Source organism: Apis florea, unplaced genomic scaffold (genome assembly GCF_048593485.1).
Source record: "Apis florea isolate Af1SG1 unplaced genomic scaffold, ASM4859348v1 contig_2492_pilon, whole genome shotgun sequence".
Classification (NCBI taxonomy): domain Eukaryota; kingdom Metazoa; phylum Arthropoda; class Insecta; order Hymenoptera; family Apidae; genus Apis; species Apis florea.
Genome location: NW_028256593.1, coordinates 5,547,216 through 5,571,000, shown reverse-complemented (window position 1 = coordinate 5,571,000; position 23,785 = coordinate 5,547,216). Strand labels below are relative to the sequence as shown.

The 23,785-nt window shown below is 28.6% G+C and overlaps 5 protein-coding genes across 6 annotated transcripts in view; 4 read left to right on the top strand and 1 right to left on the bottom strand.

Annotated features, from left to right (window-relative positions):
• Positions 1–157: 157 nt before the first annotated feature.
• Positions 158–2,485, top strand: LOC147657964 (dynein beta chain, ciliary-like). The gene is made up of 5 exons (XM_086905649.1): positions 158–217; positions 317–412; positions 530–876; positions 2,015–2,171; positions 2,249–2,485. The coding sequence occupies exons 1-5, from the start codon at positions 158–160 to the stop codon at positions 2,483–2,485; spliced, it is 897 nt and encodes a 298-aa protein (XP_086761775.1).
• A 242-nt stretch (positions 2,486–2,727) lies between these two features.
• Positions 2,728–8,508, top strand: LOC100866391 (dynein beta chain, ciliary-like). Its single transcript, XM_031917649.2, has 15 exons — positions 2,728–3,005; positions 3,300–3,448; positions 3,768–4,013; positions 4,150–4,374; positions 4,495–4,696; positions 4,883–5,049; positions 5,199–5,611; positions 5,679–5,949; positions 6,419–6,681; positions 6,907–7,217; positions 7,312–7,427; positions 7,526–7,737; positions 7,797–8,000; positions 8,102–8,173; positions 8,283–8,508. The coding sequence occupies exons 1-15, from the start codon at positions 2,828–2,830 to the stop codon at positions 8,506–8,508; spliced, it is 3,255 nt and encodes a 1,084-aa protein (XP_031773509.2). The 5' UTR covers positions 2,728–2,827.
• Positions 8,495–20,368, top strand: LOC100867169 (dynein beta chain, ciliary). The gene is made up of 31 exons (XM_086905656.1): positions 8,495–8,803; positions 8,952–9,144; positions 9,227–9,404; positions 9,505–9,633; positions 9,708–9,927; positions 10,008–10,169; positions 10,260–10,406; positions 10,511–10,672; positions 10,942–11,178; positions 11,391–11,612; positions 12,833–13,084; positions 13,227–13,353; positions 13,494–13,627; positions 13,720–13,957; positions 14,187–14,374; positions 14,465–14,634; positions 14,727–14,947; positions 15,077–15,353; positions 15,573–15,848; positions 15,994–16,399; positions 16,521–16,837; positions 16,935–17,067; positions 17,150–17,431; positions 17,537–17,743; positions 18,006–18,207; positions 18,458–18,589; positions 18,839–19,014; positions 19,131–19,241; positions 19,323–19,496; positions 19,610–19,758; positions 20,010–20,368. Exons 2-31 carry the CDS (start codon positions 9,030–9,032, stop codon positions 20,302–20,304), a joined length of 6,039 nt encoding a protein of 2,012 aa, XP_086761782.1. The 5' UTR covers positions 8,495–8,803; positions 8,952–9,029; the 3' UTR covers positions 20,305–20,368.
• A 249-nt stretch (positions 20,369–20,617) lies between these two features.
• On the bottom strand, positions 20,618–23,064 carry Phf5a (PHD finger protein 5a). Of its 2 annotated transcripts, none has more exons than XM_086905665.1 (4): positions 22,820–23,064; positions 22,118–22,338; positions 20,958–21,148; positions 20,618–20,777 (listed from the first exon to the last, which is right to left on the bottom strand). In XM_086905665.1, the coding sequence occupies exons 2-4, from the start codon at positions 22,167–22,169 to the stop codon at positions 20,688–20,690; spliced, it is 333 nt and encodes a 110-aa protein (XP_086761791.1). In that variant the 5' UTR covers positions 22,170–22,338; positions 22,820–23,064; the 3' UTR covers positions 20,618–20,687. The 2 variants fall into 2 exon arrangements, with proteins under 2 accessions (XP_086761791.1, XP_086761792.1); XM_086905666.1 differs by having other exon boundaries at positions 20,953–21,148; positions 22,820–23,047.
• Positions 22,799–23,785, top strand: part of LOC100866742 (uncharacterized) — a 1,542-nt gene continuing 555 nt past the window's right edge. Inside the window, exons 1-3 of the mRNA XM_003695360.4 lie at positions 22,799–22,979; positions 23,044–23,142; positions 23,450–23,738. Of these exons, the coding sequence (XP_003695408.1) occupies positions 22,878–22,979; positions 23,044–23,142; positions 23,450–23,738 (490 nt within the window). The 5' untranslated portion in view covers positions 22,799–22,877. The remainder of the gene's footprint in view (positions 22,980–23,043; positions 23,143–23,449; positions 23,739–23,785) is intronic.

The window sequence follows — 23,785 nt, the reverse complement described above, 5'->3', positions numbered from 1 at the left end:
TATGTATTGTATATTAATTTTTATTATTATAAACAAAACATTTGTTTTTAATCTTTTACGAAAGAATCCTAATATCACTTTCCGACCATCGGTGGAATTAGACGATCCGGAAGGTTTCTACATTTTTTTCGAATCACTTTTACTCGATATGATGAAAATGGGTATCCTTATACCACGTGTCGATCCTGAATTGCGCGAGAAGCAAGAGAATTACGCGGTACATTTCTTCTTGGTTATAGTTCAAAAATTGTAATGTAATGATCCATTTATTTCTTATACGGTGTAAAATTTTAATCGAACCTCTTCATTCTCGAAGGTGGACGTTGCCGAAGAAAAAGGTATCGTATTTATGTTAGAAGAAACTTGTAATCGGGTTAAACTAGCCTTGACAGAAGTAAAAAAGCATGCTCTGGTAACGTAATTAATTTCAAATTTAAGATTTTCTAATTTTTCAACTAATTTTTTCATGCGATCGAAGGAATAAGAAAAATAATATGAAAATTATTCATATTAAAATTATCATTTACAGACATACGAGAACTACACCTGGTTGTGGACAGACGATAAGCAAGAATATTTGTCCTATTTTTTGAAATTCGCTCAATACGTATATCCCGAGCAAAGGGAGATGATCGAACAACATCCAGAATATCTTCCAGAAAATTTGAAGGAAAAGAAGCCGGATTTGAAAGACTTTAAACGGGAAATTGACTATTTCAATGATTTGTACGACGAGTGTGATAAACTGCAAAACGAAGAGATCCTTTGCCAATGGTTGAGACTCGATATAAAGCCTTTCAAACAGTCTCTTTTAAACATTATTTGCAAATGGTCCAACGTGCTCAAGGATTATTTGGTCAAGCGTATTACCACTCAGTAATTCAATTTTTCTTCTTTCATCTTATACCTTTATATCTTTATTCTACATAAAAAAGACTCAAACGAGGTCAGGATCTTTCAAGGATTTTTTTCATGCATTCAATATTCTAGATGTGTCAAAAATAAGAAATCCAAGTTACCTCGCTTGAATTTAAGTTACGATTCATTGAGAAATCGACAATAATATTGCATAACATTGATGCGAATAATTTTAATCCAGGACAAACTATCGACTAACACTTGTGATAAAATTCTAAAATATTTACATTATTTTATTCAATCTACAAGATTAAAGATACTTTGATAGATTTGATATCAATTACAATTTTAAAAAGAAATTATTTTTACTTTGGTTGCAATTTAAATTTTGTCGTATTATTATTATTATTATTATTCTTACGCTACAGAAATATCAAATACAATAATAAAATCTCGATTAAATTTCTCTCGTTAAAATGTTATAAGTAGAAGAAGCAATGATTTTAAAGAAATAATTTCCATATAAATTATAAAGATAAAAATTTGAAACTTTTTTTTTTTAAGCAAGTTTCCAATAACTCTAGAATGATTTCTTTTTAAGACATAATACTGTTCACGTAATCTATAAAAGGGAGTTCTATGAATGCGGATCACATGTTAACCTCTAACCGCAAATAGAGCCGATTTCTCTGAAACCATAATCGGGACGGTCGATGTTGGCACTAATTCTGTATATTTGCGTAACCGTGTATTTGGCTCGGAATCATTATTCCGGGAAACTATCAAAGTACTTATTTCGCAAGCAATATAAACAATTCAAGAGAATTCGATCATTTATCTATTAAAGAAATAGACGTTGATTCGTTGAGAATTATTATACTCGTTCATTCCCATTTAATTTCATTTTATTTTCTAATAAACTTACAATGTAAGAAGAATAATTTAATCGCTGAACATTTTTTTTTTTTTTGAACTTAGAATAGTTTATTATATAAATGTTCGATTTCATATAATCGTCGTAGTTTGTTAACAAATATCAAAGGTTAAAGGTTAATTCAATTTAGAAAAATATATTTTTTTTTCCTTTCATCATTTTTTTTCCTGCAAAATATTGACTCGAATCATTTAAATTTTGTTTTTCGTTAAAACGAATTAGATTGGAGGAATTAGCGAATTTTTTGAAAGCGGCAATGGAAAATTTCTCACGTCCCATTCAGGAAGATGATTACGAAGGGCTTCTAGAAACCATATATTATCTAAAAGAAGTTAGAGATCGCCAGTATGAGATCGAAGATATGTTCGATCCTATTAAGGTAATAAAAATAATGCGATAAAAATACAAATGCGTTTTTCTCTCGACTGATAAATTAATTAAGATAATATTTTTTAGAAAACTATAGAGCTTTTACAAATTTATAACGTGGTTATAGACGAAAAAATTTTCAATTGGCTCACAGAATTACCCGTCAGTTGGGAAACATTAAAAAAAGTAGCCGCTCAAGTGAAACATGTCGTACAACCTTTAATGACTCGACAGATCGAACTTTTGAAGAAGAGGCTAAGCTATTATGATTTTAAACAACAACGTTTCTTGGATGAATTCCATAAAGAAGATATTTTCAAGTAAAAAAAAAAAAAAAAAAAAAAAAACAATAGTGATAATTTTTCTTTAATTTGCTTTTTACATATATGCTTCGTTTATTTATTTTGTAAGATTTTAAGTAAATTTAGATAAAGATCTCTATAACGATGATATTTATATCTTATTTTTGAAATATATTTCAAAAATTTGAAATATATTTTCAAATATCTTATGATTTCATTCAAGTTGGCTGATTATTATACGTGTATTTATAGTCCAGTGTGCAAGAATCCCTACGAGAAATTAAATGAATCACGCGAACAAATTTTGAAATTCCTGAGTGAAGAGGCAGAGTTGCATGGCCAGATTGCAATTTTTGAGCAAGAAATGCCTGAATTTAAAATAACGAAACAGATACAAAAGGAGATGCAACTTTTGAAAATGGTTTGGGATTACGTGAACGTGATCGAGACGTCTCTGAACGAATGGAAGAAAACCATGTGGAAAAAATTGGATATAGAATGGATGGATCAAGAATGTAAAAAAATCCTTAGAGAATTAAGACGTAAGGAAAAGTTTTTTTCTCTCTTTCTACCAATAAAAATTTAGAATTTATAATTTTTCTAGTGTACTTTTTCATAATAATATATTATATATAATAATATTCTTGCCTTATAATGTACAAGATTCTCTCTCTCTCTCTCTCTCTCTCTCTCTCTCTCTCTCTCTCTCTCTCTCTCCCGTTGTCTAACCTAAAATATGATCGATCGACTTTTTTATTTGTAGATATAAAATAAAACATTTTCATGCATTGCTCATGGCATAAAAAATTTTTCAAAATACTCATTTCCCTTGATAGAATTGGACAAAGATGTTCGCCCTTGGGAATTGTATAACAACATAGAAGCGGAAGTGCGAAACATGATGGCATCATTGAGAGCGGTCTCAGAATTGCAGAATCCAGCGATTAGAGATAGACACTGGAGAGAATTAATGGCTGAAACGAAGGTAATTAACACGGTCCACGGCATCGTGGAAAAACTTATTTGTTATTAAAATTAACATCGAAATAAACGAATTACTCCTCTTATTCTTAAATCCATGTTCAATGTGAACTAGGTCTTGGGTTAACTATAGATCGAGTCTTAAGTTTTTAAGCCTTGGGTTTAATTACAAGCGTTACAACACTGGTGAAAACTGTGCAACTGTTCTGATACTGAAACAAAGAACAAACTAAAAACCTTAATATTAACAGACGAGGGGAATCGAGTTACTAGCGAGATAATTAAATGATGAAAATGAACATGTTTATCGTGTATATCGGCAGGTGGTATTTATCATGACCGACACTACCACGTTGGAGGATTTATTAAAATTGCAATTGCACAAATACGAAGAAGAAGTTAAAAATATCGTGGCTAAATCGGTAAAGGAAATGGCGATGGAAAAAGTGTTGAAAGAATTGCACGATACATGGAGCACTCTCGAATTTGATAAAGAGCTACACGAACGTACGAAATTGTACGTTCTTAGAATCGACGAGCAAACTATCGAAACCCTTGAAGAGAATCAGGTAATTTTTTATGATTCTATTTTGTTAAATGAATAAAGTAAGAGGTAAAGATGGGAAGAGATCAACTTTCACAATTTTACAATCTCTACAATTTTATTCTACCTTTAATTTTTATCGATTTTTACAAACTGTATAGGTGCAACTACAAAATATGTTAGGCTCCAAATTCGTTGGATACTTCTTGGAGGAAATTCTCGATTGGCAAAAAAAATTAAGCACAGCGGATGCGGTGATCAATGCATGGTTCGAAGTTCAACGGGCATGGATACATCTCGAAAGTATCTTCATCGGTTCTGAAGATATTAGAAGCCAACTTCCGGAAGAATCGAAACGATTCGAAAAAATTGACAAAGAGTTTAAAGTAATTTTAAATAAGTAATTATACTTTTACTAAATTTTTTTTTTTCCTCGCTTTTCCTTCCAACGTTAAAAGAAATACTTTGAAAAAGTTCATTTATCATTTAAATATATATTTTTTAAGGAATTACTGAAGGAAATGATGAGCAATTTGAATATCATAAAAGCAACGAATCGACCAAAAATTTTAGAGAAACTGGAATATTTAGAATTTCAATTAAATCTTTGCGAAAAAGCTTTAGCAGATTACTTGGAAACAAAAAGATTAATTTACCCAAGATTTTATTTCATTTCCGCGGCAGATCTACTCGATATTTTAAGCAATGGTTAGAAAACCTCTGATAATTCTCCATCATTTTTTTTTTACTTACTTTCATTCTTCATTCAACATTTTTTCCCACGAATGATCAGTATGTTATTAAATTCAAAACAAACTTATTTAAAGTAATTATTAAATTTTAATGAAACGAAAATTATCGAAATTAATAATAATAAATTATTATTCTCCCAAGGAAACGTACCTGAATTAGTCTGCAGACATTTGTCAAAACTGTACGATTCTATTGCAAAATTAATCTGGAAAATGGAACACGACAAACCAACGAAACAAGCGATAGTCATGATCGCCAAAGATGGCGAACATATGGCTATTTATGGGAATTGCGATTGCAGTGGAAAGGTGTTTCATCTCTTTTCTATCCATTTCTTTTTTTTTTTTTACGTAAATATACACTCGCAAGAGAATCGCACAAGAGAGAAAGATCAAAATAATCTCATCATTTTGAAAATCCGTCAAAGTGAAATCATCGACACGTTTGAACTTTTAAGGTGGAGATTTGGTTGAACAACGTGACAGACGCGATGAAAAGATCCGTGAGGTTTCATATATCTCAGGCTGTGTTCACTTACGACGAGAAACCACGAGAGCAATGGATTTTCGATCATCAAGCGCAACCCGCATTATGCGGTAGTCAAATTTGGTGGACGACGGAGGTGAATATGGCTTTCACGAGGTTGGAGGAAGGTTTCGAAAACGCGTTCAAAGATTATCAGAGAAAGCAGATAAATCAGTTGAATGCATTGATAACGATACTCTGCGGAGATTTGATCGAAAGCGATCGAAGAAAGATCATGACGATTTGCACGATTGACGTGCACGCGAGAGACGTCGTAGGGAAAATGATCACGATGAAGGCGGAAAGCTCTTCCAGTTTCCAATGGCAATCCCAGCTAAGACACAGGTGAAAAATTTCAATCGTTTCTCCTTGGATTATTCGTCAAACTCTAACCTCAAATTTCAACTTTTAGATGGGACGACAAAGTTGGCGATTGTTTCGCCGATATTTGCGACGCTTCGTTCAAATACGATTACGAATATTTGGGCAATGTTCCACGATTGGTGATAACACCATTGACAGACAGATGTTACATCACTTTAACGCAATCCTTGCATCTCATAATGGGTGGAGCACCAGCTGGCCCAGCTGGAACCGGGAAAACGGAAACCACGAAAGATTTGGGAAGGGCATTGGGCCAAATGGTTTACGTATTCAATTGTTCCGAGCAAATGGATTACAAGGTAATCTGTACTGTTCATTCGGAAAGAAGTCTCGCACGAGCAAGAGGGATTCTTCGTTAGGATCGCCTATGATCCCCAGATGATCAGATGCTTTGCTAACAATCTTGACACTACGCATTATATAGTAGCAGAAGAGTTATAATTCGAATATCCAAAATCGTAAAAATTATATTCATTTATGAATTTAGGATAATCATCTAAGACTGGGATATTTTCGAAACTATTATTTATTTTGATATTAATTACGATTCTATACCAATGCATCAAGATTTAGATTTAGATTGTCGTTTTGAATCAGCATGTGTAGACAAATATCATGGTAGAAACAAAAACAATGCGTTTCCTTTCAAATTAACCAATCGGACTCGCATTCCTTCCGTAAGACTTCTTTCCACCAATGAACAAACAAGAAAAATCGAATATGGAAATTTGTTTTATATATGTGGTAACACTTGTTGCCTCCTTTCAGTCTTGTGGAAATATTTACAAAGGCCTCGCACAAGTAGGGGCATGGGGTTGTTTCGACGAATTCAATCGTATTTCGGTGGAAGTATTATCGGTGGTTGCCGTGCAAGTGAAATCGGTTTTAGACGGGGTGAAACACCGTAAACCGACATTCTTATTCTTTGGAGAGATACTTAATATCGTCCCCACCGTTGGAATGTTCATTACCATGAATCCTGGTTATGCTGGAAGGACGGAATTGCCGGAAAATTTGAAAACTTTATTCAGGTATCATGATTTAAATATCTCTAATTGTAATCTCGCATAACTTCTCGTCACTCTCGCTTTTTAAACGTTGAACCAAATTACAATTTTTGTTCGAAAAATTGTTTTTTAATATTATCAAAAACAAAGGAGATATAGCATGGGTGATGAAGTTAGGTAGGATTACTTGTGTAGATATAATTTTATCTCGTCAGAAAATTATTATCACCATTTATTCATTTTACAAAGGCCTTGCGCCATGGTAGTTCCAGATTTTGATTTAATTTGCGAGATAATGCTGGTAGCAGAAGGTTTTCAAGAAGCTAGATTATTGGCAAGAAAGTTTATTACGTTGTATCAGCTTTGCCGAGAACTTCTATCGAAGCAAGATCACTACGATTGGGGTTTACGAGCGATTAAGTCGGTTCTAGTAGTAGCTGGTAAATTGAAGAGAGGCGATCCCGATAGAGCCGAGGATCAAGTGTTAATGAGAGCCCTCAGAGATTTCAACATTCCGAAAATTGTGACGGACGATGTACCCGTGTTCATGGGCCTTATCGGTTAATTTTCTTTTATATCTCGATATCACGTTTTCACGTAATTTAATAATACGTTTTTTTTTTTCATTTTTTATATCTATTTTATATCGTTTAGGGGACTTGTTTCCTGCTTTGGACGTACCGCGAAAAAGAGATTTCGATTTCGAGATGACGATTCGACAGTCTATCTTGGATCTTAAATTGCAACCAGAGGATGGTTTTATATTAAAAGTAAGAAATACATTCAAAGCAACAAATGGAATACATTGATGTAAAATATTTTTTTTAATTCTATCTTAATAAATTTTATTATTAAAATTATTAAACAGGTTGTCCAGTTAGAAGAATTGCTTCATGTTCGTCACTCAGTTTTCATCGTCGGATTTGCCGGAACTGGAAAAACCGAAGTTTGGAGAACGCTTAATCGAACGTATTTTAATAGTCAATTAAAACCGTATTACAACGATTTGAATCCGAAAGCTGTTACGAACGACGAACTTTTTGGTGTGATCAATCCAGCGACGCGAGAATGGAAAGATGGGTTGGTATCTCTATCTTCTTTATGCGAAAAACAATCGATTAATCGATCAATTTCATCAGATTGTTCTCCGTGTTAATGAGAGATCAGGCAAATATGACGGGACCCGATCCTAAATGGATTATTTTTGACGGTGATATAGATCCAATGTGGATCGAGTCGTTGAACACTGTGATGGATGACAACAAAGTATTGACTTTGGCTAGCAACGAGAGAATCGCTTTAACCCCGTCCATGAGACTTCTATTCGAGATTTCCAATCTTAGGTAACAGTTCTTTTTAAATCATAGCTACCTATTTTCTTTTTTCTTTTCTTTTTCTCTCTTCGATTCAATCATGTTTAATATCATGTTCGAAAAATTCGTAGAACTGCAACACCGGCTACCGTTTCCAGAGCTGGAATTCTTTACATAAATCCCCAAGATATTGGCTGGTATCCGTAAGTTTATTATTTATTACAATTCTCTCCTTTTATCGATTGAAAATCGACAATTTCAATGAAATGAAATGTAATTCGAAATATTTGTAATAATTTAATCGTTTTACAGATTTGCGATTAGCTGGATAGAAACGAGAGACCCAGCAGAGAGAGCGAATTTAACCATTTTATTCGATAAATACGTGCCGACCCTGATCGAAGTGACAAAATATAGATTTAAAAAAATTACGCCGTTACCAGAAATCTGTCACGTCGAGATGCTTTGTAATTTGTTGGATTTCTTTCTAGTTAAAGAGAATGTAACACCTGATTCTCCGAAGGAATGGTATAAATGAAAGTGACGAATCATTATTTAAACTCAAATCTCTCTCAACCTGTTTCTTTTTAAACAGGTACGAATTGTACTTTGTTTTTGCGTGCATTTGGGCATTTGGGTCGGCCACTTTTCAAGATCAATTGATCGATTGGCGAAACGAGTTCAATAAATGGTGGCAAAATGAATTTAAAACTGTCAAATTTCCCACCGGTGGAAATGTATTCAATTTTTTCATCGAAAACGAAACGAAAAAATTGGTTCCTTGGACCGAAAAAGTGAAAAGTTTTGAATTGGATACTGAAATACCGTTACAAGTTCGTTTTCATCTTTATTTATTTTTTTAAATATAGAAATTTTTTTTAAATGAAAATTTTGATATTTGACAGTACGTAGATGCACAACGCATTATCATATTTTAAAAATTTTTCCATTCGATACTTCAATTTCATTTTACTGTTATAGAATACTTTAGTCTCGACCGCTGAAACAGCACGTTTATTCTTCTTCCTGGATGTTTTTGTACAAGAACGTGTGCCAATAATGCTGATAGGCGCAGCTGGATCAGGAAAGAGCGTGATCATGGCTGAAAAACTTGCAGCTCTTCCTGATACTTATAATATTGCAAACGTGCCCCTTAATTACTATACCACATCTGGTAATAAATATTTACAAAAGATTATTTCATTCTAATTTTAAAAAAATTTCTAAATTCCTATTCGATGTATTGCACGTTCAAGAAATGCTGCAAAGAATAATGGAAAAGCACTTGGAAAAAAAGACCGGTAGAAATTTTGGGCCACCTGGTATGAAAAAATTGATCTATTTCATCGATGATATGAACATGCCCGCAATCGATACTTATGGAACCGTCCAACCTCACACACTCATTAGACAACACATCGATTATAATCACTGGTACGTATTGGAAATATTTAACATGTGTTTTGATACTAGTCCTATATGCCATTTGCTTGATCGATTTTACTTCTATTTTGAAATAATAATTTGATAATAGGTATGATAGAACGAAATTAACGTTGAAGGAAATTCAAAATACGCAATATGTATCATGTATGAATCCTACTGCCGGTAGTTTCACGATTGATCCTCGTTTGCAAAGACATTTTGCCGTTTTCGCTGTTAGGTAAATTAAAATTAACGGATATTCGTATCTTTAATACAACTTAGAACAACGTAAATATATCATATTATACGCAGTTTCCCAACCGAAGACAATTTAACAGTGATCTACAGTCAAATGTTGGAGCAACATCTGATGAATCCTTTGAATAAATTTAACGTAGCGTTGCTAAAAGTTGCCGATTCATTGTTGCACGCAGCATTGTTTTGTCACAACAGAATTTCATCGATATTTTTACCAACAGCTGTTAAATTTCATTATCTATTTAATTTACGCGATATTTCAAATATTTTCCAAGTAAGATTTGTTTTTTTAGAATAATTATTATTTATTCGAACAACATATCGTTGTAATAATAATAATCAACTTAATTCTAGGGTCTACTTTTTGCAACCGGTGAAACTGTCCCAACAGTAAATCATTTGATCAGATTGTACGTTCACGAAGCTACAAGAGTATATTCCGATAAATTGATCAGTGCCGAGGACAAAAAAGTATTTCAACAATTGCTAAGAGACTCGCTTCGTAAAAATATTGATGCAAGTGTTACGACTGTTTAAATATGATATTATATGTAAAAGAAAAAAAAAAAAAAAACGAAAAAATTCGTTTTATTGTATACATTGCAGGAATTGGATGAAAATTTTATATATGCCGAACCACTAATTTTTTGTCATTTTGCCGAAGGGATCGGTGAACCAAAATATATGCCAATAAAAGATTGGCCGCAATTAACGAAGTTATTGGATGAAGCTTTGGTTAATTATAATGAATTGGTAATATTTGAAATAATATAATAACAAAAAATTATGGAAAAAGATTATAAGATTATCGGAATTTTTTAATCGAATAATGTTCATTAATATTCATCTTGGAATAGATAGCCGCGATGAATTTAGTTTTATTCGAAGATGCCATGTATCAAGTCTGTCAAATAAATCGTATTCTGGAAGCACCGAGAGGAAACGCATTGCTCGTAGGGGTTGGGGGAAGCGGAAAACAATCTCTTTCTTGCCTTGCATCTTTTATTGCGGGTTTAGAAGTAAGCGGGTTTTGAAAAAAGTATTTGTTTCAAATCTCGGGCATCGTGTCCGATTTTATCATTTTTTCAATCAATTTGTATATTATGATATGATTAAAAATATCAACTAATAATTTACCGTTAGTTACTAAAGTATTTGAAAAAGTTCTCTACGCTTTATAAAAATAAACAGTTGATTGATTTTATATTTTGTAAATTTATTAGTAAAATTGTAATATTAAATATGATTCAATTTTTAAATTAAAATTAATTTATCCTTTGCTTTTTAGGTTTTTCAGATACAATTAAAAACAGGTTATTCTATGATTGACTTAAGAACAGATTTATCCACTTTATATTTAAAATCTGGATTGAGATCAATTGGGATTACTTTCTTAATGACCGATTCTCACGTTGCCGATGAGAGATTTTTAGTTCTTATAAACGATATGCTTGCTTTTGGTGAAATTTCGGAATTATTTGCGGATGATGAAGTGGATAATATTGTGAATGCAGTTCGAAATGAGGTATATATTTTTATTAATAAACAGAGCTTTAATAATTTTATATTTATTTCAATCCTTATAGGTATATTTATAATCTTTATAATATTTATATTCGTTTAATGTATATTTTTTTATTTAAATAAACATATCCCGACAAAAATATTCCGGAAACTGCATTTATTTCACTTGAATTTTTGCATAGCATGCCATGTCGATGATTTATTATATCATAGGTAAAACAAAGCGGTTTGGTGGATACAAAAGAAAATTGTTGGAAGTTTTTCATCAATAGAGTTCGATATAAAATAAAATGCGTTCTTTGTTTCTCCCCCGTCGGAACAACTCTTCGAAACAGAGCTAGACAGTTTCCAGCAATCGTGAATAATACTTCGATTAATTGGTTCGAAGGTTGGCCGGAAGATGCTTTAAAATCCGTTTCCACCAGATTTTTGGGGGTAAGATGATTTAACACATCTTTGCTCAAACATTAATATATATTTAATCGAATAAATATCGATACGAATTAAATTCTAATTACATTTTTCTAATGGTATTCAAATTATCTAAATTATTGAATAATGATGTTTCTAAAATATTCTGCTTATTTATAGAAAATTTATATTTGATAATTGATAATTATATGTTTAATACATGTTAATACAAAACAAATGAAATTATTTATATATATAATATGTTTTATGTATATTTTTTTATTTTTATTTTAGTAGATAATAAAATTAATTCGATATCGGAATCGTTTAATGAGCGCATAAATAGAATAAATATAGATAAGAAAAACTAAATATAGATAGAATAGTTGAAGAAAGATAGAGATAGAATAAAAATACTGAAATCAACATTATCTTTAGAGTATCGTAAATTAAACACAAAAAAAAGGATAGAAAATAGTGGAAAAAGATAGAGATAGAATAAGAATTGATCGCTAACGTCATCTTTCGAGTATCAAAAATATCTTTTCAACAAATTATCTTTCCAAAAATTTTCAAAAGATGGCGTTAATTCTCAATTTTTATTCTATTCTAGTTATCCTCTCTTTAAAGAAATGTTTATAGTATTTGAGAAAGATGGCATTAGCGATTAATTCTTATTAATTGTTTTCAATGCATAAGCACGGACGAAGATGTTTATAGGGATATTAATCGAATATACTTTCATCGTTTCTCTTTCAAATTACAATATGTTTCATTTTTATTTTAGCATTCAATATTTACGTTATATTAAATGCTATTCGCATATATATAGAATGTAAAATAAATATAAAATATAAATATCACTTCCTTTTTTTCAAGTAAGCGCAAAATTACAAATTTATATTTATGTATATGTGTATAAAATATATATCGCTTTCTCTTTTTTATGCTATTTGAGCACAAAATTGCAAATTTAACAAGTTTTTGTAAACTCATTTTATTAGTCATGCTTGATTAATCAAAAAATACGATCGTTATAAGTTTATTAATGGATTAATAAATTAACTCCACTTCCTTAATTAATTAATATTCGATATTATAATCTCAAAATTAGATTTCGTTTTTACCGAACAAGTTTCGAATTATTAACTAATGATATTCGATTAAACTTTATTAGATTAATATATGATTTCTTCTACTATTATTTTTTTATTATAATTTTTCACAATATATTCTAATTGCAGGAACTAGAAGACTTACCAAATGAATATAAACCATCGGCCTCTTTGTTCATGTCATACGTGCATACTAGCGTTGACGAGGTTTCTTTGCTTTATTTACACAATGAGAGAAGGTACAATTATACGACTCCAAAAACATTTTTGGAACAAATTGCTTTATATTCGAAGCTACTCGTGGAGAGAACTTATGATGTGAAATCCATGATCGAAAGATTAAATAATGGATTGGATAAATTAGAATCTTGTGCTGGCCAAGTAATGATTTCATTATTAATATTGAATAATTGTCAATAATGAATGAATTTGTGCGAAAATATTTATATTTCATTATATATTGTAAATTGAATTCAATTTAACCAAACTAATATAACTATATATAGATTTTAATTGGTAATAGGTAAGCGAACTAAGAGTTGTCCTAGCAGTTCAAGAAGTCGAATTGAAAAAAAAGAATGAAATTGCAGACAGAATTCTTGCTGAAGTTCGATTTGAGAATACGAAAGCGGAAGCGGAAAAAGCGATTGGTAAAACTTTATTTCTTTAAATCGTAATCATTTATATTCGCAACAATTCAGAAAGATTTATCTGTATGATTTGTTACCTCTACTTCAAGAAAATACTTCTAAGAAATGATCGTACAATGAAAATGATTTTTTATCCGCAGTGTCCGAGGAAGAGGCAAAAGTAGCGGAAATAAAAGAAACAGTAGCTGAAAAACAGAGACGATGCGATGAAGATTTAGCGAAAGCAGAGCCTGCAGTACGGCAAGCTGAAGCTGCTCTGGATACGCTAAATAAAGTAAAAAAGAAATAAATTCATAATTATTAAATTAAACTTAAATAAATATCTGAAATATTTAAAAATATGAACAAAATTGAACACGATTCCAGAGTAATTTAACGGAATTGAAAGCTTTTGTAACGCCACCAGAACAAGTAGCGATGGTGGTACAAGCTGTTTTAGTATTATTCTCTCCGAGGGGTGTAATACCGAAAGATAGAAGTTGGAAAGCGTGTAAAGCGATGATGGGTCACATCGACACGTTTCTCTCGCAACTTCGTAATTACGACAAAGAAAATATTCATCCTGAAGTGGTGAAAGCTATACAACCTTATATCAATCATAAAGGTTTTATAACATATAGGATAATTATAGGATAACATATAGCTTTAAAAATATGGGAACATGCAGTTGACGAAATTTTTTGCAAAAGAAAATGTTGCTAGAAGAAATTGTTTCAGAAATTTTCAATTGTTTAACAAATGTTTCCACAAGGATAGTTTAGGATATCTTATATAAATATAGAAATGCATAAAAGCAATAAAAAAAAAAAATAACAATCATATGGTATTTTTAGATTTTGACCCCGAGATTATTGTTACGAAATCGTTAGCAGCTGCAGGTCTTTGCAGCTGGGTGAGGAATATAATGGTTTTCCATTATATTAATGAAACTGTAAAACCATTAAGAGCTGCGCTTGCACAAGCCAATGCCGAGCTAAAAGCTGCTATGGATCATTTGAATGCCTTGAGAACTCGATTAGCGGTAAATTTTTGTTCATTTTATTCCTAATACATTATCATAAATGATTTTATGATTTCATGTGTGTAAAAGATAACTATATTATCATTATAGGAATTACAAAAAGTGCTCGACATTCTAGGAGAAAGAATGAATGCAGCTTTAGCTGAAAAACAAAAATGTCAAGATGAAGCTGATGCCACTGCTTTAACGATCGATCTCGCAAATAGATTGGTAAACGGTTTAGCATCCGAGAAAATTCGATGGAACGAAGAAGTAGAAATGTTAATTTTTATATACCAAATATTCGAATGTTTATATATAAACGTACTTTTAATAAGCATAATTATAAGATGAGAAACACAATTTGTCTTAGGTTGACGAATTCATTCGTAATGGTGCCGGGCGATGTTCTTCTTGTAACTGCATTTTTATCATACATGGGATGTTTTACTCGGAAATATAGACATGATTTAATGTTCGATCATTGGTTGCCGTTCTTGGAAAAGTTGGAAGTGAAAATACCGAGAACTACCGATTTAGATATCCTAGCTTTATTGACCGATGATGCACAAATTGCACAATGGAATAACGAAGGTGAATATATTTTTTTATACTTTTTCATATACTATATACTAACAAACGTAATTTTAGAATAGATTTTAAAATTGAAAAGACATCAATCATTTATCGATGTGTATAATTAATAATGAGATATTTTTCAAGGATTACCATCCGATAGAATGTCTTCCGAAAATGCAACAATTTTAATGAATTCAACAAGATGGCCTCTAATGATAGATCCACAGCTGCAAGGACTTAAATGGATAAAGAATCGATATGGCGAAGAATTACAAGTGCTCAGACTTACACAACCAAATTATTTGCATTTGATTGAAATTTCTATCGCGAATGGTGGGATTGTTTTAGTTGAAAATATAATGGAAACTATCGATCCTGTTTTAGATCCGGTTATTAAAAGAGATCTAATAAAGAAAGGAAAGTATGTATTTATCATTATTATGTTATGTTGTAATATAACTTGCTTATTAAAAAAAACATTATAGTAACAATAAATTTTAGTTTTAACTTATTATTAAATCTTAAAGTTCACTCATTAAAGTTCACTCAGTCTTATTATGTGCTAATATAAATAAAAAATATTTATTTATTTATTATTTTATTATTTATAATAAATATTTTTGAAACTCTTATTTTAAAGGGCGATAAAAATTTGGGATAAGGAAGTAGATTATAATCCTCATTTCCGGCTAATTATACAAACAAAGTTAGCTAATCCTCATTATAAACCTGAAATACAAGCACAAACCACTCTTATCAATTTTACCGTAACAAAAGATGGTTTGGAGGAACAACTTCTAGGAGATGTTGTGAAAGCCGAAAGGCCTGATTTAGAATCGAAAAAAGCTGAATTAACTACTCAACAAAATACCTTTAAAATTACTTTGAAAGCATTGGAAGACGATCTATTGCACAGGTATGATTAATTATGATTTTCTCAATAAAAATGAGAATAAATGTTTTTGATAAAATTCTATTCATATTATTCTTTCAAACAAATTGTAAAGTGATACAAAATTTTAAAAATATATTTCAAGATGCATTTTTTTTTTTTTTTTAAGATTGTCGGCTGCGGGACCAGATATTTTGAGCGATGTCGATCTGGTAATCAATCTTGAAACCACAAAGAAAACTGCAGCAGAGATAGAAATAAAAGTAGCAGAAGCTAAAATAACCTCGATAAAGATAGACGAAGCTCGAGAAATTTATCGTGTCGTCGCGGCCAGAGCCAGTCTTTTATATTTCGTTTTAAACGATTTGTACAAAATAAATATGCTCTATCAGTTTTCTTTGAAAGCTTTCAGCGTTGTCTTCCTAAACGCTATTAAATTCGCAGAAGCTTCGGACGAAATATCTAAACGCGTGGATTTCTTAATCGATAGTATTACTTTTCTAGTTTTCACTTACACAAGTAGAGGTTTATTTGAAGCTGACAAATTGACTTTCCTCACTCAAATGACTATTCAGGTACATCTTATCAATAATCGATTCCATTTTTATAAAAATCTTGTGAAAAGATGTAAAATTAATTTTTTTCGAATGATAATTATTATTAAATGCAATTTTGTTACAATCATTTTATTTATAGATTTTTATGGAAGCAAAAGAAATAACACAATCGGAACTTGATTTTCTATTAAAATTTCCACATATGGTCGATTTAGTCAGCCCTGTAGATTTTTTAACAGATGTTGGCTGGGGTGGAATCAAATATTTGAGTCAAATGGATGATTTTCAAAATTTAGAAAAAGATATAGAAGGTGCTGCGAAAAGATGGAAAAAATTTGTGGAATCGGAAACACCGGAACGAGAAAGTTTTCCACAAGATTGGAAAAATAAGACTGCTCTTCAAAGATTATGTATCATGAGATGTCTTAGATTAGATCGTATGACTTATGCAATCAGGTTCGTTTCTCTATTAATATTTTTTATTTGATACCTCCCCCCCCCTCCCCCCTTTAACTTATCCTTGTTTCATTATCTCGTATTTGCATTTATTTAGATGTTTCGTGGAAGAAAAACTTGGTTCAAAATTTGTTGAGTCCAGATCTCCTCCTTTTCATAAATCCTTTGAAGAGATGAGTTCTATCACGCCTGTATTTTTCATTCTCTCTCCTGGTGTTGATCCTTTAAAAGTAAAATACTCGTTCTATGTATACGCATAATACAACCATATTTATCCAATATTGTATAACAATGAAAGCAATAAAAATTCAGGACGTAGAAAATTTGGGAATACAATTAGGTTTCACTTTCGGAGGTAGAAATTTCCATAATGTATCACTGGGTCAAGGTCAAGAACCCGTGGCTGAAGAAGCATTAGAATTATCGGCTCGTGAAGGTCATTGGGTAATTTTACAAAATATCCATCTTGTGAAGAAATGGTTACCTGATCTGGAAAAGAAAATGGAACAATGTGCAGAGAGTCCTCATGATGATTATCGATTGTTTATCAGCGCGGAACCAAGTGCAGATCCTCACGAATCAATAATACCTCAAGTATGTATTATTATTTCAATTGAAAAATTTTGCAATTTTAGCTGTACTTAAAACATATTACCTGTAAAATGTGACTTTTATAAAAAAAAAAAAAAAAAAAAATAGGGTATATTGGAATCAGCCATAAAAATTACGAATGAGCCACCATCAGGAATTCAAGCGAATATTCACAAAGCGTTGGATAACTTCACTCAAGAAACTCTGGAGTCTTGTAGCAAGGAAACTGAATTCAAAGCTATATTATTTGCGCTTTGTTATTATCATGCCGTAGTTGCAGAACGTAGAAAATTTGGAGCACAAGGATGGAATGGAGTAAATGACCTCAACATTAATTTACTCGATCAATTATAAAGATTAAAGATTTGTTATGTAGTAGTTCTATGATATTTTGAAATTTATAAATTACATTTTTTACTATTTGTCTTTTAATAGATTATTCTAAATGATTTATCATTATTAAAAATATATTTTTAATATAATTATATATTTTTATATAAATAAAAAAATATATAATTATAGATATAATTATATAAAATAATAAATTATTTTAAATAATTATTTTATTTTGACTCAGTCTTATCCATTCAACTTTGGGGATTTAACGATCAGCGTATCCGTTCTATTTAATTATTTGGAAAATAGTATTAAAGTACCTTGGGAAGATCTTCGTTATTTATTTGGAGAAATAATGTATGGCGGTCATATAACAGATGACTGGGACAGAAGACTATGTAAAACATATTTAACAGAATATTTAAAACCAGAATTAATTGAAGGTAATTAAATTATAAATATAATTATATATAAATGAAGAATTATATTTTTAATTAATTTAATCTATTATAAAATTTTATCTTTAATTCTATTTACAATTTATAAATTTGAATTCTGTCAATAATATTTAAAAATAATGTTCCTTTGTTCATATTTTTTTGTATTATTTTGTTTTGAAATGTTTTATATTAATTTATTATATCATAATATTCAATTATTAAGTCAAATATATGTTTTTTTCTCTTTTTATAGGCGAATTATATCTTGCACCAGATTTCTTAGTGCCACCAAATCTTGATTATCAAGGATATCATGAATATGTTTATAATTTTTTACCATCTGAGAGTCCTGTTCTTTATGGACTTCATCCTAATGCGGAAATTGGTAAATATACATATATGATATTTTATTGAATTAAAAAATAAAGGATAGGATCAATAAAAATGATTTAAATAATTTTATTTAAATTACATTCCTTTTGCATTTATGAGTATGAAAGTAAATAAAATCTTTCTTACTATATTTTTTATACATTTAATATTAATTTTTTTATAATATTGATTTTTTTAATCATTTTTTCATTATATGTACATACAATATTTTTTACAATATTTTATACAATATTTTTATTAGGATTTTTAACGTCAACTGCGGAAAATTTATTTAAAACATTATTGGGTATGTTAACGAGAGTCGTCGCTGATGCAGCAGTCGGAGAAATTACAAAAGAAGAGAAAATGAAAGGACTTATAGAAGATTTATTAGATAAACTACCAGAAGAATTTAATATGCTAGAACTTTACGGCAAGGTATCATTATTTCTATTTAGCTGAAATTGTTTTATATTATATTGTATTATATTATAAAAATAATTAAATAAGAAATTATCATTTTTAATGAAATGAAATTTTTTTTTATATTTTAGGTAGAAGATCGTACACCGTTTATTACTGTTGCTTTACAAGAATGCGAACGAATGAATGTATTATGTGAAGAACTTAAAAGATCTTTGCATGAGTTAGATTTAGGTTTGAAGGTAATAAAAAATTTATCATTATAAAGATTATAAAATTATAAGATATTATAAGATTGAAATATAATAATGTTTTATTAAAAGGGAGAATTAACGATCAATCCTGAAATGGAAATTTTACAAGATTATATAGTTATGGATGCTGTTCCCCCATCTTGGGAGAAAAGAGCTTATCCTTCAGAATTAGGATTAAACAGTTGGTTTGCAGATTTATTAAATCGAATAAGTGAATTAACTAGTTGGACTGCCGATTTTAATGTAAAATTTTCTATTATATGCAATAGCCCATTATTATTGAATCATTTCTAATTTATAAGATTGGTATTAATGGGATATTAATATATTATTTAAATATATATATATTTTCGTAGTTGCCATCATCAATATGGCTAGGAGGATTTTTCAATCCTCAATCATTTCTTACTGCAATTATGCAACAAACTGCACGCAAAAATGAATGGCCATTAGACAAAATGTGCTTATATTGTGAAGTAATGAGAAAATTCAAAGAAGAAATTACGTAATTATATTATTATTTATTTATCAAAATCAATTAATATTTAATAATATTTAAATAATATTTATCGTATTAATTATTAAAAATATTTTTTTTTCTTTCAACATATACATATATATTTGTATTAGATTCGTACAAATAAGAATATTATAAACAATTCTTTAAATCAATCTTAATTTTTTATTATTAATAAAATTTTAATATATTTTCTGTAAATATTATTTAAAATAAACAATAATGTTATAATTTTTTAGATCAGCACCAAGAGAAGGTGCATATATAAATGGACTATATATGGAAGGTGCACGATGGGATATGCAAGCAGGATGTATTATGGATTCTCGATTTAAAGAATTATTTCCATTATTACCAATAGTGTATATTAGAGCTATTACACAAGATAAACAAGATTTAAAAAATATGTATGAGTGTCCCGTATACAAAACACGATTACGAGGTCCAACTTATGTGTGGACGTTTAATTTAAGAACTAAAGAGAAGCCTAGTAAATGGATTCTTGGTGGTGTGGCAATTTTATTACAAGTTTAATTATATTTATTAAACTGAAATAATATGAAATAATATGAAATAAATATACAATTATAATAAAAAATTGAATGTTTTTTGAATTAAAAAGCAAGACTATATTAGTTTTATTAGGTTTACACATATATTTTCTAAAATTTATATAATTTTATTTATTTCAAAAGAGAAACATATTCTACGCACGATTAATATTTATTGCATCCATTTTAATTTTTTTTACAATAATAATTTATATTTGTATTTTGCATTGAAAAAATTGTACAATTATAAATGTGAAAATATTTTTTTTTAATTATTAATGAAAAAATGATCATAATTACAAGAAAATTATTTATTTGAAACATAAGAAATATTTTGTACAGATTAGAAATTTTCGTCAATCATCTTTATCTTCTCTTGAATCCATACTTTTTCCTTTCATAAAATAGATCAGTCTTTGAACTTCCGAGATTTACGATTTTTGGACAGCCATCTCTCTATAAAAAATCAAATTTAGTAAATTTTTATTATATTTGTTATTATTACTTAAGTTTATTATTAATATGCATGAAAAAAAATTAATAATTTGATGTAATAAAAATTAAAAAAAAAAACATTCTTTTTATAAATATTGCTACAACTAGTAGTAGTATAATTAGTAATACAAGTTACATTACATCTTTTTCTTGAATTGTGCATTCCTTGCAATAATAAGCATCAGAAACACCAGGTCCACCACAAATAACACATCGACCCTGATAAGATCCGTAATTGCATTCATCACAAATTCTAACCAGAGTACATGGTCTTACATAGGAATCACAAATTACACATTTACCATCGCATTTTTCACATAATCTTCCTATTGCTAAAAATAAAATAAGCAATTTTTATTATCAATTAGATTACACATTTCCTTATATATAAATGTAATATCAAAAATTTGTCACTTTATTTATCATTATTTAATGATGCAACCTAAAATATAATATAAAATTCAACAAAAAATAAAATAAAATTTATAAACATCAAGAAGTTTTTTAATTTTATCTTTAATCTTTTTTTTTATAAAAATTAAATATTAATTAAAAAAATTAATTATTTAGAATATAAACAATTTTTTGAAAAAGAAAAATACTTCTTAACTTACAAAGTCTCTTTTTATTTTTTAAAATAATCAAAACAATATACTAATTTTTTTTATTTAAATGATCATTATTAAATTTAATAATATTTATTCGGAACATTTTTCCATAGTTAGAGTTATAGTAAAGAACATAAAGGAAACTTCTAGGAGGTGTTAAAAAATATCAAAAGGATACGTTTCTTATTTCAAAAATTTTTTTATTAAATATTAAATATTGCTCCTGTCTCTCTCTCTCTCTCTCTCTCTCTCTCTCTCTCTCTCTCTCTCTCTCTCTCTCTAAGTACAAACAAAATATTTATTTTTATATAATAATATAATTACAAATACTTAAGAATGAAAATATGAATTTTGCAGCTGGTAAATTTTCTTCATATCCTCTTTGTAGTAGATTTTCTTGATATATATTCTTCACTATAACTCTCTAACTATGCAGAATAAAAAAAAATATTTAATGTTAATAAAAATATTATTAAACTTAAACTTAACAAATGGATCTTCAAAAATTTTGTTATATTTGCAGTTTCAGAAATGAGTTTAATAATATTTTTTTTTATCATGCAAAATTTATAAAAAAATCGTAAAAAAAAATTTATTATTATTCATATAATTACTAATAAATTAATTAATATCACATAATTATAACCTAAAATTAAAAATTACAATCTAACCTAATATAAATGTAAATCTTACCAACTCCTGGTTGTTTTCTACAGAAAATTAAATCTGGATGATGTTTTGCCATATTATAAAATAAATAGAATACTTCGAATAACACACAAAATAAGCTATTGTATAAATTTTTATATAAATCAACACATGAAAATCTTCAATTTTGTTTACTTTTTATGGTTCCTTTTAAAGCGACGATACTTTGATCAATGATACATGAGAATGATTTCTTTAAAATATTACTAAAATATTTGAATTTTAAATAAAAAATTATAAATATATAATAATTTATAATTTATAATAAATATATAATAATTTTATAATTTCTTAATAATATAATTAACAATATAATTTTCAAACATTTATATTTATGATTTATTATATTTATATATTATTATCTATGATTTATCGATATTATTTGTCGTTTTAAAAATGAAATATATAGTTTTACGTTACATATCAATGTAAAAAATCATAGTATTAAAAATAAAAATTTTTAAATATTATTATATTTTTTTAAATAAAAATAATTTATAAAATTTAATTTTACATTATATATAAATTTTAAAAACATGTATATATAATTTTAAATATATAGAAATAATATTTTTTTCGCATTATTTTAATGAATATATTGATAACAAAAAAAAATGTATGTTTTGAATAAGTTATGCATTTTTTTTTTTACTTAAATTATAAATTGACTTTCGATATGATACTTACTTCAAACGTAAACATTGTATTGCTATGTACAAAACTAATTGAATACAAAATATAAAAAATGTCTGAACAATCAATTTATGATATGGCTTATCGTGGTAAAACTACAGATGTTAAAAACTTATTAAATGAAAATGAAAAGTTAAAAATAGCTAAGGATAATGTAAGGAATATTTTATATGAAATATTTTTTTAAGGTTATGTAATTAATGAAATTTGTTTTTTAGAATGGTCGAATGTTAATACATTGGGCAGCATTAGGAGGACATGATGATTTAGTAAGATTTTTATTATCTCTTGATGTACCAGTAGATCCTACTGATGATGTAAGTATAATTTATTAATATATAATTTATCATATTATAATTCTTTAGATATTAAATTTCGAAATATGTTCTTCCATTTTTGATTATACTCAATGCTATTCAGTATTATTAATATATATTTTATTTATGTAATAAATTATTATAAATAATTTTATAAATTAGTATAAAATTATTTGTATAATTTCTGCATAAATTTTAAAATTTATAAATTAAACGAAATGTAAATATATCTATATAAATTTTAAAAAATATTTCACATTTACTTTATTTAATTAGATTAATTAAATATTTAAATTTTGTTATTTAGACAGATATGACGCCATTAATTTTAGCAGCATCAGCTGGTCGTGAAAAAGTTGTTAATACTTTATTAATTGAAGGTGCATATGTTAATGCCAAAACACAAGAAGGTCATTCAGCATTACAATATGCAGCATCAAAAAATTGGAAATCTATTTGTGCTGCATTATTAGAAAAAGATGCCAATGTTAATATTACTGATAATCGTGGAGCTACACCACTACATAGAGCTGCATCCAAAGGCAACATTGCTATTGTAAAACTTCTTATAGAATATGGACGAAATTTAGACATTGGTAGTTATTTTATTAAATTTTATTTTTGCTAACAGGTTTAAAAATAT

What these genes read in the sequence shown, in the direction of transcription:
- LOC147657964 (XM_086905649.1), top strand. Translation starts at nt 158, where the DNA reads ATGGGTATCCTTATACCACGTGTCGATCCTGAATTGCGCGAGAAGCAA. An exon ending in AAGTAAAAAAGCATGCTCTG is followed by an intron (nt 413 to 529) that starts GTAACGTAATTA and finishes TATCATTTACAG; the next exon opens with ACATACGAGAACTACACCTG. An exon ending in GTCAAGCGTATTACCACTCA is followed by an intron (nt 877 to 2,014) that starts GTAATTCAATTT and finishes AAAACGAATTAG; the next exon opens with ATTGGAGGAATTAGCGAATT.
- LOC100866391 (XM_031917649.2), top strand. Translation starts at nt 2,828, where the DNA reads ATGCCTGAATTTAAAATAACGAAACAGATACAAAAGGAGATGCAACTT. An exon ending in CAATCCCAGCTAAGACACAG is followed by an intron (nt 5,612 to 5,678) that starts GTGAAAAATTTC and finishes TTCAACTTTTAG; the next exon opens with ATGGGACGACAAAGTTGGCG. An exon ending in CCGAGCAAATGGATTACAAG is followed by an intron (nt 5,950 to 6,418) that starts GTAATCTGTACT and finishes GCCTCCTTTCAG; the next exon opens with TCTTGTGGAAATATTTACAA.
- LOC100867169 (XM_086905656.1), top strand. Translation starts at nt 9,030, where the DNA reads ATGCTGATAGGCGCAGCTGGATCAGGAAAGAGCGTGATCATGGCTGAA. An exon ending in GATCTAATAAAGAAAGGAAA is followed by an intron (nt 15,354 to 15,572) that starts GTATGTATTTAT and finishes CTTATTTTAAAG; the next exon opens with GGCGATAAAAATTTGGGATA. An exon ending in CTGGTGTTGATCCTTTAAAA is followed by an intron (nt 17,068 to 17,149) that starts GTAAAATACTCG and finishes ATAAAAATTCAG; the next exon opens with GACGTAGAAAATTTGGGAAT.
- Phf5a (XM_086905665.1), bottom strand. Translation starts at nt 22,169, where the DNA reads ATGGCAAAACATCATCCAGATTTAATTTTCTGTAGAAAACAACCAGGA. An exon ending in TAGAAAACAACCAGGAGTTG is followed by an intron (nt 21,149 to 22,117) that starts GTAAGATTTACA and finishes TTTTATTTTTAG; the next exon opens with CAATAGGAAGATTATGTGAA. An exon ending in GCACAATTCAAGAAAAAGAT is followed by an intron (nt 20,778 to 20,957) that starts GTAATGTAACTT and finishes GATTTTTTATAG; the next exon opens with AGAGATGGCTGTCCAAAAAT.